The sequence below is a fragment of the Osmia lignaria genome, chromosome 9, assembly GCF_051020975.1.
Source record: "Osmia lignaria lignaria isolate PbOS001 chromosome 9, iyOsmLign1, whole genome shotgun sequence".
Lineage (NCBI taxonomy): Eukaryota > Metazoa > Arthropoda > Insecta > Hymenoptera > Megachilidae > Osmia > Osmia lignaria.
In genome coordinates, this window is record NC_135040.1 from 15500954 (window position 1) to 15513741 (window position 12788).

Genomic DNA, 12788 nt, shown 5'->3' on the forward strand with positions numbered 1-12788 from the left:
TCAAGATTAGTTTGCAGACATGTACATGTATATTCGTGCACACTAACAGACGTACATGTTTTCTGGTTGTATGGTCTATCCCTTGCGGTTGATTACAGACTTGCACCAGGTGATCCAGTTGATAAAGAAGCTTCTTACTGGTACTATGCACCTAAACAATAATGATTACCCAAAACCATATTTAACATTTTCCAGGAATATCGTATCTCGTTGAAACTCATAAAATTGAACAATTTTACAATTTCTACATCGAAATATATCGAACCAATTTTATACACGCATTCCCCCAATGCATCCATCACGTTTCTTTTCTTCGAAAAGTTAACAGCTTTACCATCTAACCCCTATTATTTATTGAAAAAAAAAAACATTATTTTCTATCAGATCCCCGCATACCAAGCGCATGTTTATCAGTTAGAAGCTACGAAAAGAATCGTTTTCATACATAATCATCGATGCGAAACGTATCCGAGTCTGTACCGTGCGTCGATCCGAAGCTGTGACAAACTTGCAGCATCGAGCCTAGACCACTCAAAAGTGCTTGATACGCGTCATAAACCTGCCAAATATCGTGACATTTCACTATAAAAATCTACCTTTCGTACGTATTAGATCGATCAACGACACGAATCACCACGTTTCACCAGTTACAAGAAATAAAAATATCACTTTATCCTCTATTCAACGCTATTTAAAGCTATTTAAAGCTATTTAAAGCAACAAACTTACGTTCTATCATGAAACGTAACAATGGTACATTTAACTGGTACGAAAGATGAAGCACGTATGGCATACGCATACATATCGTAAAATAAAGAAATGAACATTACCTCCGTATAAGCTTGACACATAGCTTCGTAAAGACTTTGGTGCTGTCGTATATGCGATTCTAAGATTGGAATTTCATTAGGCAAATTTCCAACATCACAAGCTTGACTCCATCCCGCAACGTTATCGACGTATTGTTCCGCCTTATGATGAAATACAACGCTCAAACCGAGTACCGCTGTACGTTCGTCGAGTCCTGCGGCAAATTCTTTCCAAGCTCGATCCAGCCGATTGGCCACAGCTCTTACGTGTCCAGCAGCGTAGTGCTGAGTTTCAAGTAAACGGCTGGCCGTCAAAATTTGATTTATATTTACATAAACGTTCATCGAGCTCATCGTGAAATGCTTATGTTCTTCTTGCAAACTTTTTGCTAGCTGATACGATCGACCGATCTCGACGTAATTCGCCAAAAATCCTTCTCTATTGTGACAAATCCAATCGAACATCTTTTCACAATCCTGCTCGAACAGTCTCAGTTGGAAACACTGATCCAATTTCATTTTCTTAATATGCCACAACTGCAAAAGATGTTGTTGAGCAGCGTGTAGAGAATCCAAGTGCTGAATTACCAAGGCTGCTAACGCTCGTCCATCCGGATCGGTACCACCTGCAGCACCACTTTCTATGCTACCTCCTTCGCTACCAGTACCGCTAATACCTGACAATAAACGTTCTTTTATTTCTTACGACTATTCCTTTCGTTATTATATAAATGATAAATGATAAATGATAAATGATATAGAAATAACTGAAACTCCTTTCTTTACCATTGTTGAAACGTTGTAATAATCGTTGACCGATAACTTGGATCTCTTCGACCGGAACTTTCATAATTTTCTTCTTCATTTCATTATGTAAATCGATCCCGTGTTTCGCACCGGATGCGTCATCCGCAAAGTCGTTTCGACTCAGATCCTCCTGCAAATCGTCCAATCTGTCTAGAAGCTCACCCGCTTGCCACGTAAAATCTTCTACAGCTAGTCTCGTATCGATCCATTGAGCATGATCGTATTGTAAAGATCCATCTAAATCCGCAGTTAGCTGCGACGGATCGATCACTTTCGTCAAAGCCTCCAAACTGATGGTATTTATCTGAAATTATAAACAATACTTGACAAGCTTTTGCTCCAACTTAAACGCAAATCAACCCTTTTCTTCTTTTACCTCAAAATTATATTTCTTTTGCTTAGCTAACGACGTTCGTTGTTTCTGCCAAAAGTTTTCAGGTTTTATAATGAAAGCCACATGGACAGATCGATGAAAATGCTCGTGCAACACCTTAAACATCTTATTGTTAGCGATCCTTCAATGCGAAAGGTACGCCTCGATCAACGCGATCGTTAATACAATAGAATACAACCTTTAGAATGGGTTTGACGGAATCCCAGGTAGCACCGCGCATATCCACTATCACGGTGAAACGCAAACCCCTAGCTTCGTCGCCAGGTACGGTTAAGAGATATTGCAAAAGACGACGATAGTCCTCGGGTTTCGTACGTTCGCGTCTCGGAGTAGTTGGAAAAACGAGTACGGGTCCACCTCTGCGATCTCGGCCACCGGGAAGTATAGCCAAACGATCTTGAAGTAAAGGTAGAACCTCGGCCGCTCTTGTTCCATCCATTTCTCTTACTTTTATTCAATCCAGTTGAATCTATACAAAAATATTTACAATTTTACATTCAATGTACGTAACCAATCAGCTTAGAAGAAATTCTATTTCTAATTAAAATAAGAAAAAAACTCTGCGCTCAGGTACAAGGAAAGCAAACGATTAAACCGTTTAAGATTTATTACAATATATTATTTATACACACACACACACACACACACACACACACACACGGTTGGATTCCTGAAAGATGAAAATGTTTGAAGAAACATTTACTGATATTTAAAGACAGAACAAGAAAAGAAAGAGAGAGAGGGAGAGAGGGAGAGAGAAAAAAACGACAGAACCACACAAGCAGCGTCAGTTTAATTATTGCCATTGCCAAAATCACGATTAGTATTCGTATCGTTACCACCGTTACCTGCAATCGCGTCACTGACGTGGAAAAATTACGTTCAACTCGATAGTTGATATTCATACTTGTCAAGTGATTTAGACAATTGTATACGAAGAAAAACCAAGTCAGTAATCAGTTTCGATGCGAAACCGAACCGTTTTTTTTTTTTCGGTTTATCCGTTTACTTAGCTCGTACCTTCGCGTATAATATGTATTATATGTATATATCACGAAACACGAACGAGAAAGCACAGTCGAGTCAAAATGAAAATTGTTTCGCTTACCCGTTCAACAAATCAATCCGACGAAACTTCGATCGTCTCGACTCTCTTATTTCTACTATACATACATTCCGTCGAAAAAATGTGTTACGATTCATATTGTTCGTTCGTTGGTTTCCTAAAATTTCTAAAGCTGTAATTAACGTGAAACTGCAAAACTACTACCTGCCAATGGCAGTCCACCATATTTGAGCCTGTTTGAACAAGAAACTTTCAATGCCTTCCTTGTTCGAACGCCGACGTTACGGTTACGGGATCCATTGTTGATACACATTTACGTCGTGCGAGGGCACCGCACACGGCTTTTCTCTCTGCGTTCTTCGCTTCTTTGTTAATTTACGTTTATATATGTATGTATTTAGGTACATATACTGGTTGGTGTTGGATGCAATGCGTATAGCAGATACATAACCTAACTCCCTAACCTTCTGAAGTAAATTCATATGTATTTATAATATACATACAACTTTACCGAAAGTGAAAAACGTTTTCTAAACTGTGAAAAGTACTTTGTAAAGGAAATAATTCGTAGCACTTTCTGCCTGAAAAAATCTTTTATCGCGCATTATGCGCATACTTTTTTTCCATTCATCTCTGTTTCTCTTTACCGAAGAAGACACGAAGACACCAGGCACCGTTTATTTCGAATTTTAGCGCTATTACCGAAGAATCATTAACGCAAATGTTCATCACCGTTATCGTCGTGTTGAGAATTGATTAGTCAACTTGCTATCGTTCGATTATGGCGAACACAGTTTTCCGAATTTTTACAAGAGACGTTTCCCCACGGTTAACAATTCGTATGGAGCAAGTTCGTTGCGGACATCATCTACGAGGAAAACCACCAACGATCGCTCGAAATTTAAAGCAACGACTCGAGGGTACGCGTATAATGTTTTTCCTCTAAGATGCTGATCCTTTTCTAACCTGTTGTATTTCACTTTTAGAACTGAATCAAACGGATCCAGCATTATCATTCAAAGTAAACATAGGTTTCTCCGTGCCAAAAATTTCATCCGAAAAAAAGAGTATTTGGATGAACGAAATAAAAGTTAACAGATCCGACGATCAATTTGAAAAGCAACTAAGAAGCGGAGAGTGTAAGTAAAACATCAACTAGTGAAATATTGTACGATAGCGAAGAGTATACATATTTCACTTGTCCCTTTCTCGTAGTGCCTGTTAATTTGGAGACGGTAAAGGAAGTTTGGTGGGAAGCATCCAGTCCATTTCATATTCGTACAATCGCAGACCATTATGGAATTTTTCAAGACACGTTTGGCGATGCATATTTTTTTCCAGTCGTACCTTTAGAAATCGCTTACAAAGTCGAAGAGGATGCTTTCGCCAAAGTTTACACTGGAAACGTAATAAAGCCTGCGGAAGCATCGAAACCACCAGCTATCGCTTACAAAGCCGAATCAGATAGTTTGTGGACTTTAATAATGTCTACACCCGACGGCAACATGCAGAACTCATCGAACGAATATTGTCATTGGTTTTTGTGAGTGAATACAATTTTTTTTTTTTTACTCTCAACTTTTTACTTTTTTGATAAGAACGTTTATCTTAGAGGGAACATTCCTGAGAATAAAATAGGACAGGGTGAAGAAATAATAGATTATTTAAGACCAATTACACCTCGAGGAGTTGGTTATTATCGTTATGCGTTTATCCTGTACAAACAAAATCAGCGGTTGGATTACGCCGAGTACAAGAAGACACCACCACCATGGTAAATCGAAAGTTAATGAAAGGAATAAGAAATTTGTATGGTAACGTTTGAAGGGTATCCCGTATGCGTGTTTTAGTTTACGGTTAACAGATCGCGATTGGAATACATTGAAATTTTATCAGAAATATCAAGACTATCTCACTCCGGCTGGGCTAGCATTTTTCCAAAGCGATTGGGATCCTACGGTGACAAAATTTTATCATTCGGTATTAGGTACGTATAAATGAAGTTTCGGTAACTGTGTAATTTAACAGGTTCATATAGATACGCATATAATAATATATTTTTTCTTTTTTTTTTTTTTTTGTCACAGGAACGAAGGAGCCGATATTTCAGTACGATTTTCCAAAACAGTACATCAAACCTCAAGTATGGTTTCCAAAGAGACAACCGTTTAATCTCTATATGGATAGATATAAGGATCCGAAGGATGTTATGAAAGAATTTTTATTAAGAAAATTAAAAATCGTTCATCCTTTTAAAGAACCAAAACCACCACTGAAATATCCGAACGCCTGTACTTTCCCAAGAGATACACCTTCCTGGTTGAAATTGGAAAAAACAAAGGAGCGTTTGGGACGTGGTCGAGTTAACGAAATGAATGAAAGCGTGTAGAAAGAAAATTTGGCAATTTTATTGTACGTTGCGAAATGTGTTTTTCTTTTTTCCAAATAAATACTCGACGAACATAAGTAGTACGGCGGTTCCCCTCCGTATGTTTCTCAATGTAAACGGAAGAGAATATTACTCTAGCCTCAGGTAAGTTTCTACGATTTGTCTGCTTCTTAATTTGATTTCAGCTCGCGTTGGCACCGAAGAGTCAATCGTTTCATGTTCGACAAACAGACCTAAAAGTAATATACGTATAACTGAAATTAGGTGAAGAATCGAAGAATCGAAGAAGCGTGCACGATCGGCCTGTTCCGTCTGTATTCCGTTGATTATTCGCTCAATTAAAAATAACTTACCCGTTGGTTCGAATCCTGCGTCTTCGAATTTCAATTTCGAGTGATAATCGGAAACGTAAGTTTGGTATAAATCTTTCGCTCTCTGTTCTCTATCTTTGTTAAATTCAAAATTGCTCATTCCAAATAACGCTCCCACTTTTCGACTGACAGTCGACAGTAACGTTAAACCTGTAAAAAAAAGGTATGGAAAATAGAAGAATTGCCAGTAAAGCACGTATGTAGTATATGAAACCCAATAATTCAACAGATAACCCCTTGTTATCCCTTGTATCGATTCTTACCCTCCGTCTCCATTTTTTCAATCACGACCATTTGTTCGTCTAATTCGTCCGTTTGTTTTTTCGGTACCTTACTACCCCTTCTAACACAGAATAGCATTGCCAGCATGTTCTGTAATGCCGCTCTTATATCCATTAACAATTGACCGTGTTCCTTTCTTAAATTTTCATGTTCCTCTCTACGCTTCTTTTGTATCGTAATTTGTTCCAATAGGACGTTTTTATCGGTGTTGTATCTATAAGGAAAAAAAAATGATTGGTCCACCAGAGTTTGAAGTACGCAAGCGCGTACGGTATTTTTTACGTACTCTTCCGTAGTAGCCACCAGAGAATGTTCAAAATTGGATAAAGCGGATAAAGCCTCGTTCTTTTTCCTCAACAACAAATCGCGCTCTTTTACATTCCGATTAAATTGTTCCAACAATTGCGTTCTCTGTTTCATTTGTTCTTCCAGCCTGATTGGAAGGAAAAGCTGGTTAGTGATACTTTTATCATTTCACAGTTTCTTGGCGTTTTCTGTCTTATATCGTTCTGCTCTGAACCTCTTCGATTTCGATCGGTGAAATTCGATTATGTAGTACAATTGTACCTTGAAAGCAGTTCTCGATAGGAACGCACGAGCAACGATTCCTTAACTTTATCGAATATCTCCTCCAAAGTGGTTATCTGTTTTTCCAAGGTTACATTGGATGCTGTTTGACCGCGTGTAATTTCCATCGTAAAGATTGTTTCGCTCTGTAACATGCGACGAATGTACGGGGTAAGAAAAAAAAGAAAAAAAAGAAAAAAAAGAAAAAAATAGAAAATTGCGCTTTACAAGTTGTCCGTCAACCGACAGACAGAGGGGATTTTCATTCGAACGGTACATTTCGTTATTTTGCTGGATCGGTCGTTAGTTAGTTGTTACTTACCTCGGTTCTTATCAGGGATCGCGCGAACGACCACAGATCCTCGACTCGATCACGAACAATGGCTAGCATACGTTCCCTTTCTTTCATATTGTTCCAGACGATACGAGCTATGCGTTTACATTTCGTAGCGATGTCGTCCGTTTCCTCGGTTGCGAGTTGACCCATGATCGTTGCCTTCAGTATCGCTTTGCATTGATTTTCACGATCTTCTTTCAAAGCGTTCAACAACCTTTCATGATTTATCGCGTCCTACTAGCAACAGTTTTATTACAATCAACAATCATCCTACAAGGTAACGTCGCAAGGCATATGTAAAGCGTAAGGAAGAAGCAGTGATTTTAAAACGTACCTGTTTCAATACGTCAAGCATAGCAACGTACGTTACATTTATCGCTTTGGCTGCATTTTGTTTTGCTACAGACCGCTGATAACTCGTTACCAATCGTTGTTGCAATCGATTCTCTGCCCATGGAGTTTCTTGTTCTTGCGCATACTCGGCGCACAATTGTGCGTGTTCCAGCTTTTCGTTACCAAATCACAACGTGAAACGTATAAAGGAAAAAAAAAAAAAACGAAAACGAAAACGAAAAAGGAAGGAGAATACCCTACCTGCAGTTGGAAACATTGTTTAAGTTTTGTTTTTTTCTGATAACGTAATTTATCCAATTGACAACGCTTTCGGTGGTTACCCTCGTAAACGAGGACACAAATTTGCTGCAGGAACGAAAGAAATCACAGGTTTAGCAGTTGCAATTAATTGAGCGATTAAAAAAAAAAATAAAATACTTATAGCTGATCGATATTAATCGCAGTCTATGTCGAACCTACCTCCGTCTTACGTCCATGACACTTTAATCGTAAGTCCTTGCGATCTTGTAATAGATTACTTATATAACCTTCCGGAATTCCGTTCGTCAGACGATTTGTAAGTTGACGATACTTGTTTACGTCCTCTTTGTACGAACCCAATTGCCACGATATTCTTTTCTTCAATTTTACGGAATCTTGCAATCTTTGCTTCCTTTCGCGTGCTAGAATTAAACAGAATTTCTTACCTTCCAAGAAACGATAGGAGAAAGAGAGCAGGAAGAAAAGTGTACACGATTTCAGTCGGAAAAAGCATTCAACCTGTTATCTAACCGTGTAACTTTAGAATTCCTCGATATTGTTCCAATTTGTCTTTCGTCGACCATCTTTCGTCCTTGAATCCACGAAATAATTGGGTTTGTTTAACGGTGAACATATCGCAAGGATCGTTGTTAGAAGGACCGTTATCGATTCGTTCGCGACAGTTTAACACCGTTCGAAAACAATGGCAATTAAGTTAAGAGACGTTTTCTTATTAGAGATGAAGATTATAGATGAAGAAAAAAAGAATGTACGATTTTAAAGAATAACGTAACTTTATTTTACATACAAAGGTGTATCACGTACTCGAGGGGCGGGTGTGGGGGTAGAGGGGTTGATGCGAAAATCTGTACTATTTTTTTTATTTACGACTAATAAGAATCCTTAGGTATCGTAACGATCTCTTTTGCGTTCATTTATTGTATCGATTTTTCTTTTTCTCTTCTTCTCCATCATCCAGTCCACTACGATTCTACTTTTTGCTGTTAGTTTTTAAGATGCGACAAGTTTTTGGCGATTATGAAAAAATTCTCGAGATTAAAGATCGCGCGACTTGGAATCGTTTCGAACGTATAACACGAATGTCACCAATGAAATTAGAAGAGAAATTTAACGAAGGAGTTTCGTTGATGATATGTATCGTCCGTTTCACGAAGAATATTCTAATCGGTTTTCTCACATTTAATCACATAAAATCTTCTCGAAATTTGACATAATATTCACATAATAGTCAGTCCGTCCGTTTGTTCGGCTGCATACGAGTCTGTTTCGGTTGTTAAGGCGTTTTAATATCGATTGTGTATTCCTTTATTATTTTATACGTCCTTGTACGATCTGCACGGAGGCGGTGGTGCGCTCCATATACCGTTTTCTCGACACGTTGGTTTCCTTACAGGTTCCAAAGGTGTTACGTATCCAGGCGAACACGTGACCTGCAGCCAAACCACGGGGCGTTGTCGAAAAGAAACATAATTATTTGTTTTCGGAAAAAGAATACATATTATATCGTTACCTGTATATTATCACCAGGTTTGTACCAAAATTTTAACGGTGCAATTCGTCCATGAGGCGGATCTCCCGGATAAGGACACCTCACTTTACCTGTAAATCGATACAGGAAGAAAACATTAGAGCATCGCGGTTAATACCTAGAAAAGAAACGTTGAACGAGACAATTTTACGGGAGAGAAAAAAACTTACAAACCGGTGACGGATGAGACCAAGTTCCATTCTCCGTACATATTATAGAGGCCTCACCCAAGAGCTGATGACCAGGTAAGCAAGCAAATCGGACGAGAGCGCCAACTTTGTATGCGCGAATACGTTGCTGCTGGTGATGTTGCTTTCGTCCCGAGTGATGACGATTCGTTTGTTCGACGATACGTCCGCTTTTCGGTATCGACGGAGGTGGGCAGGTAATTTCTGTCGAAGCATCCCGCGATTCGTATCATCGTCTACCGTATCTTCTACCAACTAAAATCGAGTAATAGGACGCGACGAATTCGTACACACACACACACACACACACACTTACCAGCGCAAATAGGCATAGCTCCGCTCCACGAACCATCTCCTTGGCACTCTACGCTCTGCGATCCCAATAATTTATGACCCCACATACACGCAAATACTGCTTTTCCGCCAAAGCTATTGTTATACTCGATAAGTTGTAACCAAGCGTCAGTAACGATGTCCATAGCTGGACATTCTATCGTTTCGCATCGTGGTACATCGGCTGACCATTTACCTGCAGAATAATAATAATTCAAGGTATACTTTCGATCGTGTTTGACGTGCGAATATGGAACACACAAGTTGTTGCATGCATTCGCAGAATTTCTCACCGTTATACTGACACGTTATGCCAGCTGCACCTTCCAATCTGAATCCAACAGGACACTCGAACACTGCTCCGTGACCCATATGCGCGCCTTCGATTTTCCCAATCAACGGTGGTTCCGGTAGATTCAATACGGGGCATTGTACGTCTACGTACAACGTAACGGGTAATTCTCATTCTACTTTTACAGGCGACCATCCGCGGATAATTATATTTTATATGATTATTACAAGTTATACACGTACATATAATATATTTCGATATCGAAATCGAAATAAAAACATGGATAAATATTCTCAACTATTAGCTAAACGTGTATCTAAAAAATTTCAACATTTTCAGAATAATGAAAAAGATGCGGCCAATGATCTTACCAACAATTCGAACACGTATGGAGTTGGATAGGCCACGGGGTGTAGAACACGTGTACACCCCGGAATCTTGAGTTTTTGCATAATATATCGATAGCCGATACTTCCAGTCTCTTTCGCGAGCAGAAATTGCCCAGCCTGTCGTACGAAAGAAAGCTTTCATTCGATGTTTTACTCAAACAAATAAAGGAATTCCAAGCGAGTGTACTTTGCAGAGATAATTCGTTAAGCGTTTACCGGTCAAATACTGACGAAACGTCGAGGTCCAAGTCCATTCTGGATTACCAAGTTTCCTAGCAAAAAGACACTCCAAGTGAAGAATGCTACCAGGAAAAACGGCTAGAGCACCCGATGGTTCGACGGCAGCCGAACCAGTTGGAAGTCCAAATACTATCGTCGGCGGTACGTCTTCTGTGTCTCCTCATCGAACAATTAGCAAGAGGAGAAAATGATTAAACGGACTGTTACGACGGTTATTCATAAACGGTAATATTTACCGACAAGTGCATATAACTAACGAGAAAGAAATAGAAAGAAAACAGAGATAGCGAGCGAGATTTGCGTTGAGAAACACTCACCGGTATAATTTGAGATCGCTGTAGTTGGAGAGCAATAGGGTAGTTTACCAGTCCAACTCGTGTTACGACAATGCAGCAAAGAATCACCGATCAGTTTGTATTTACCTAATTCTCTGCATCTTATAGTGACACGTTCTCCGTGCGGTACGGTGATTTTGTCTACCTGTTAGTGTTAATGAAAAAAAAACAAACCGAATTTATTTTATGCTACATTTTCTGCTTACGATACGCGCTGTTTCTACAAAAAAATACGCGAAAGAAAATTACGAGTGAAAAAGTAAAGTAAACGCAACTCTTTTTATAAATTCCCGACAATACCCATGTGCAGACGAACATTGAGAAAATGTTGACGGCATTGTACGAGACAACGAAACTTGTCCGATATAAGACTTACAGATACGGTAATATTTTTATACGTGACGATCAGAAGTGGATGTAGTCCCTCTAGCTTGCAACCCCGCTGAAAGCCATCGGTATCTGCAAAGAATAGATGTCAACTCGTGAAGCCAGGAAAGAAAAATCATTAAGACGGTAAACATTTCTTCTTCCGTTCGTGCGAACGGAACGTCGAAACGTTACAGGGTTGTCTGAAATCAATCTTTAATAACGCGTAACAAACTATTTGTCTCAGGTAAAAAACACGGGGAGAACCATGCGCTCCTTTCCTAAACACAATATGTAGTATTTACGTACAGCACACGCTTGTCAGAATATTTATTTCACGTTATAGCGCATGCTCGGCGTACTTTCGTTGAACGGGGTCGATAACAACCAACAGTTTCCAAAAGTACCCAGACATCGTTATCGATCCAATTGGAGTTTCCGCGACACACCGATACATTCGTTTCGCTAATCGTATCTCGAAATATATTCGTATCTTTTCGAAGTCATCGAGAATGGAATCCCAGTCGAAGAAAATTTACATATGCACCAATCTCCCACGTATACTTAGAAAGAAGAGCGAAGAGCTACGGTACAAATTCATTGGTAGCGATGTCTCACGTTATCGCGAGACCCTTTATACGCGAATAATACGCACAATAATCTTGCATAAACGTACCTATTTGTTTTGCATTGCAAATATTAATCGCACTAGCGAAGCCAACAAACAATAGAAGATATCTGATTGCCAGTATTGAGCGATATGCACGTTCGAAGATGGATTTCCTTTTCTCTCGTTTGTCGATGAACATGCTGTTCGTCGCGTTTGCATATCAGACCATTTAAATGCTGTTCGAGTCGCCGGACTTGAAGAATCTCGGTTCGATGTTAACGATGTTACATCGAAAATGGATCAAGCTTTCGTACGACGCAACGTCGAAACCCCGTGTTTGTCTCTGCTTTCTTCGACATTTCATTTTACAATCAGTATCCTAAACTAGCCGTACACACACGCGTAACGCTCAACGCTAGAAAAAGAAACAAGAGATCAATGCAAGTGCCCGGTGAAAGAGATCCTGTTATTTCGACAGAAGAACGAACGTACGTGCGTTTGCAAGATCGAACGATCGAGCAAAAGATAGACCACCGAAAGAGTGCGACCGATCGACGAGTAGCGACAGACAGAACCAACTTTACCACTAACTTCATCTCGCTAACAACCCTGACATCCAACATGCACATACGTGTTACACTGTCACCGTACCACCGCCCGGCCCGTATAACTAACCGGAAAGAAACGACGCCTACCACCCAGCTACACGCTGCCGTTTCTGCAAAAGCGCAGGCGTTCGATAGGCTCGCACATTAGATAACTTTCTAAGTACAGATACAATCATCATTAGTCGTTCGAAAAAGACTGTTTCTTTGTATAAGGTGTTGAAAAATTGTATGGAAAAAAAGTTACAAAAGCTGAATGAGACTA

At 39.5% G+C, this 12788-nt stretch overlaps 4 protein-coding genes across 18 annotated transcripts in view; 1 reads left to right on the top strand and 3 right to left on the bottom strand.

Moving 5' to 3' along the window:
• Nucleotides 1-3419, bottom strand: part of trio (trio Rho guanine nucleotide exchange factor) — a 19959-nt gene extending 16540 nt beyond the window's left edge. For 2 of the 12 annotated variants that reach the window (XM_076690077.1, XM_034318750.2), the window contains exons 1-7: nucleotides 3119-3356; nucleotides 2189-2479; nucleotides 1993-2106; nucleotides 1596-1920; nucleotides 831-1486; nucleotides 446-559; nucleotides 56-151 (exon numbers count right to left, since the gene is read on the bottom strand). In XM_076690077.1, coding sequence (XP_076546192.1) covers nucleotides 56-151; nucleotides 446-559; nucleotides 831-1486; nucleotides 1596-1920; nucleotides 1993-2106; nucleotides 2189-2449 — 1566 coding nt within the window. In that variant the 5' untranslated portion in view covers nucleotides 2450-2479; nucleotides 3119-3356. Of the gene's footprint in view, nucleotides 1-55; nucleotides 152-445; nucleotides 560-830; nucleotides 1487-1595; nucleotides 1921-1992; nucleotides 2107-2188; nucleotides 2480-2858; nucleotides 3010-3118 lie in introns of those variants that run through there. The other 10 variants (XM_034318696.2, XM_076690072.1, XM_034318760.2 and 7 more) reach the window with 7 other exon arrangements.
• Nucleotides 3420-3502: 83 nt separating this feature from the next.
• mRpL38 (mitochondrial ribosomal protein L38) lies at nucleotides 3503-5483 on the top strand. Its single transcript, XM_034319301.2, has 6 exons — nucleotides 3503-3996; nucleotides 4063-4215; nucleotides 4292-4619; nucleotides 4689-4850; nucleotides 4927-5063; nucleotides 5164-5483. Exons 1-6 carry the CDS (start codon nucleotides 3858-3860, stop codon nucleotides 5463-5465), a joined length of 1221 nt encoding a protein of 406 aa, XP_034175192.1. The 5' UTR covers nucleotides 3503-3857; the 3' UTR covers nucleotides 5466-5483.
• On the bottom strand, nucleotides 5463-8391 carry LOC117601868 (uncharacterized). 2 transcript variants are annotated; one of them, XM_034319163.2, is made up of 10 exons: nucleotides 8148-8391; nucleotides 7836-8038; nucleotides 7617-7721; nucleotides 7357-7527; nucleotides 7008-7256; nucleotides 6686-6831; nucleotides 6405-6551; nucleotides 6100-6332; nucleotides 5819-5986; nucleotides 5463-5698 (listed from the first exon to the last, which is right to left on the bottom strand). In XM_034319163.2, exons 1-10 carry the CDS (start codon nucleotides 8248-8250, stop codon nucleotides 5595-5597), a joined length of 1629 nt encoding a protein of 542 aa, XP_034175054.2. In that variant the 5' UTR covers nucleotides 8251-8391; the 3' UTR covers nucleotides 5463-5594. The 2 variants fall into 2 exon arrangements, with proteins under 2 accessions (XP_034175054.2, XP_076546202.1); XM_076690087.1 differs by having other exon boundaries at nucleotides 5463-5986.
• A 34-nt stretch (nucleotides 8392-8425) lies between these two features.
• Nucleotides 8426-12120, bottom strand: hig (locomotion-related protein hikaru genki). 3 transcript variants are annotated; one of them, XM_034319220.2, is made up of 10 exons: nucleotides 11985-12120; nucleotides 11319-11401; nucleotides 10925-11087; nucleotides 10584-10757; nucleotides 10350-10484; nucleotides 9980-10123; nucleotides 9670-9882; nucleotides 9336-9557; nucleotides 9148-9236; nucleotides 8426-9067 (listed from the first exon to the last, which is right to left on the bottom strand). In XM_034319220.2, exons 1-10 carry the CDS (start codon nucleotides 12115-12117, stop codon nucleotides 8951-8953), a joined length of 1473 nt encoding a protein of 490 aa, XP_034175111.1. In that variant the 5' UTR covers nucleotides 12118-12120; the 3' UTR covers nucleotides 8426-8950. The 3 variants fall into 3 exon arrangements, with proteins under 3 accessions (XP_034175111.1, XP_034175119.1, XP_076546206.1); XM_034319228.2 differs by having other exon boundaries at nucleotides 11218-11401; nucleotides 11985-12051; XM_076690091.1 differs by lacking the exon at nucleotides 8426-9067 and having other exon boundaries at nucleotides 9340-9557.
• Between the last annotated feature and the right edge of the window lie 668 nt (nucleotides 12121-12788).

Excerpts from the sequence above, each read along its gene's own strand:
- mRpL38 (XM_034319301.2), top strand. The coding sequence starts at position 3,858 with ATGGCGAACACAGTTTTCCGAATTTTTACAAGAGACGTTTCCCCACGG. Across the intron at positions 4,216-4,291 it reads GCAACTAAGAAGCGGAGAGT|TGCCTGTTAATTTGGAGACG; the intron begins GTAAGTAAAACA and ends CCTTTCTCGTAG. Across the intron at positions 4,851-4,926 it reads AAGAAGACACCACCACCATG|TTTACGGTTAACAGATCGCG; the intron begins GTAAATCGAAAG and ends TGCGTGTTTTAG.
- hig (XM_034319220.2), bottom strand. The coding sequence starts at position 12,117 with ATGTTCATCGACAAACGAGAGAAAAGGAAATCCATCTTCGAACGTGCA. Across the intron at positions 11,402-11,984 it reads TTGCAATGCAAAACAAATAG|ATACCGATGGCTTTCAGCGG; the intron begins GTACGTTTATGC and ends TATTCTTTGCAG. Across the intron at positions 9,883-9,979 it reads CATAACGTGTCAGTATAACG|GTAAATGGTCAGCCGATGTA; the intron begins GTGAGAAATTCT and ends ATTATTCTGCAG.
- LOC117601868 (XM_076690087.1), bottom strand. The coding sequence starts at position 8,250 with ATGTTCACCGTTAAACAAACCCAATTATTTCGTGGATTCAAGGACGAA. Across the intron at positions 7,528-7,616 it reads AACAATGTTTCCAACTGCAG|CTGGAACACGCACAATTGTG; the intron begins GTAGGGTATTCT and ends GGTAACGAAAAG. Across the intron at positions 6,832-7,007 it reads GATCCCTGATAAGAACCGAG|AGCGAAACAATCTTTACGAT; the intron begins GTAAGTAACAAC and ends CGCATGTTACAG.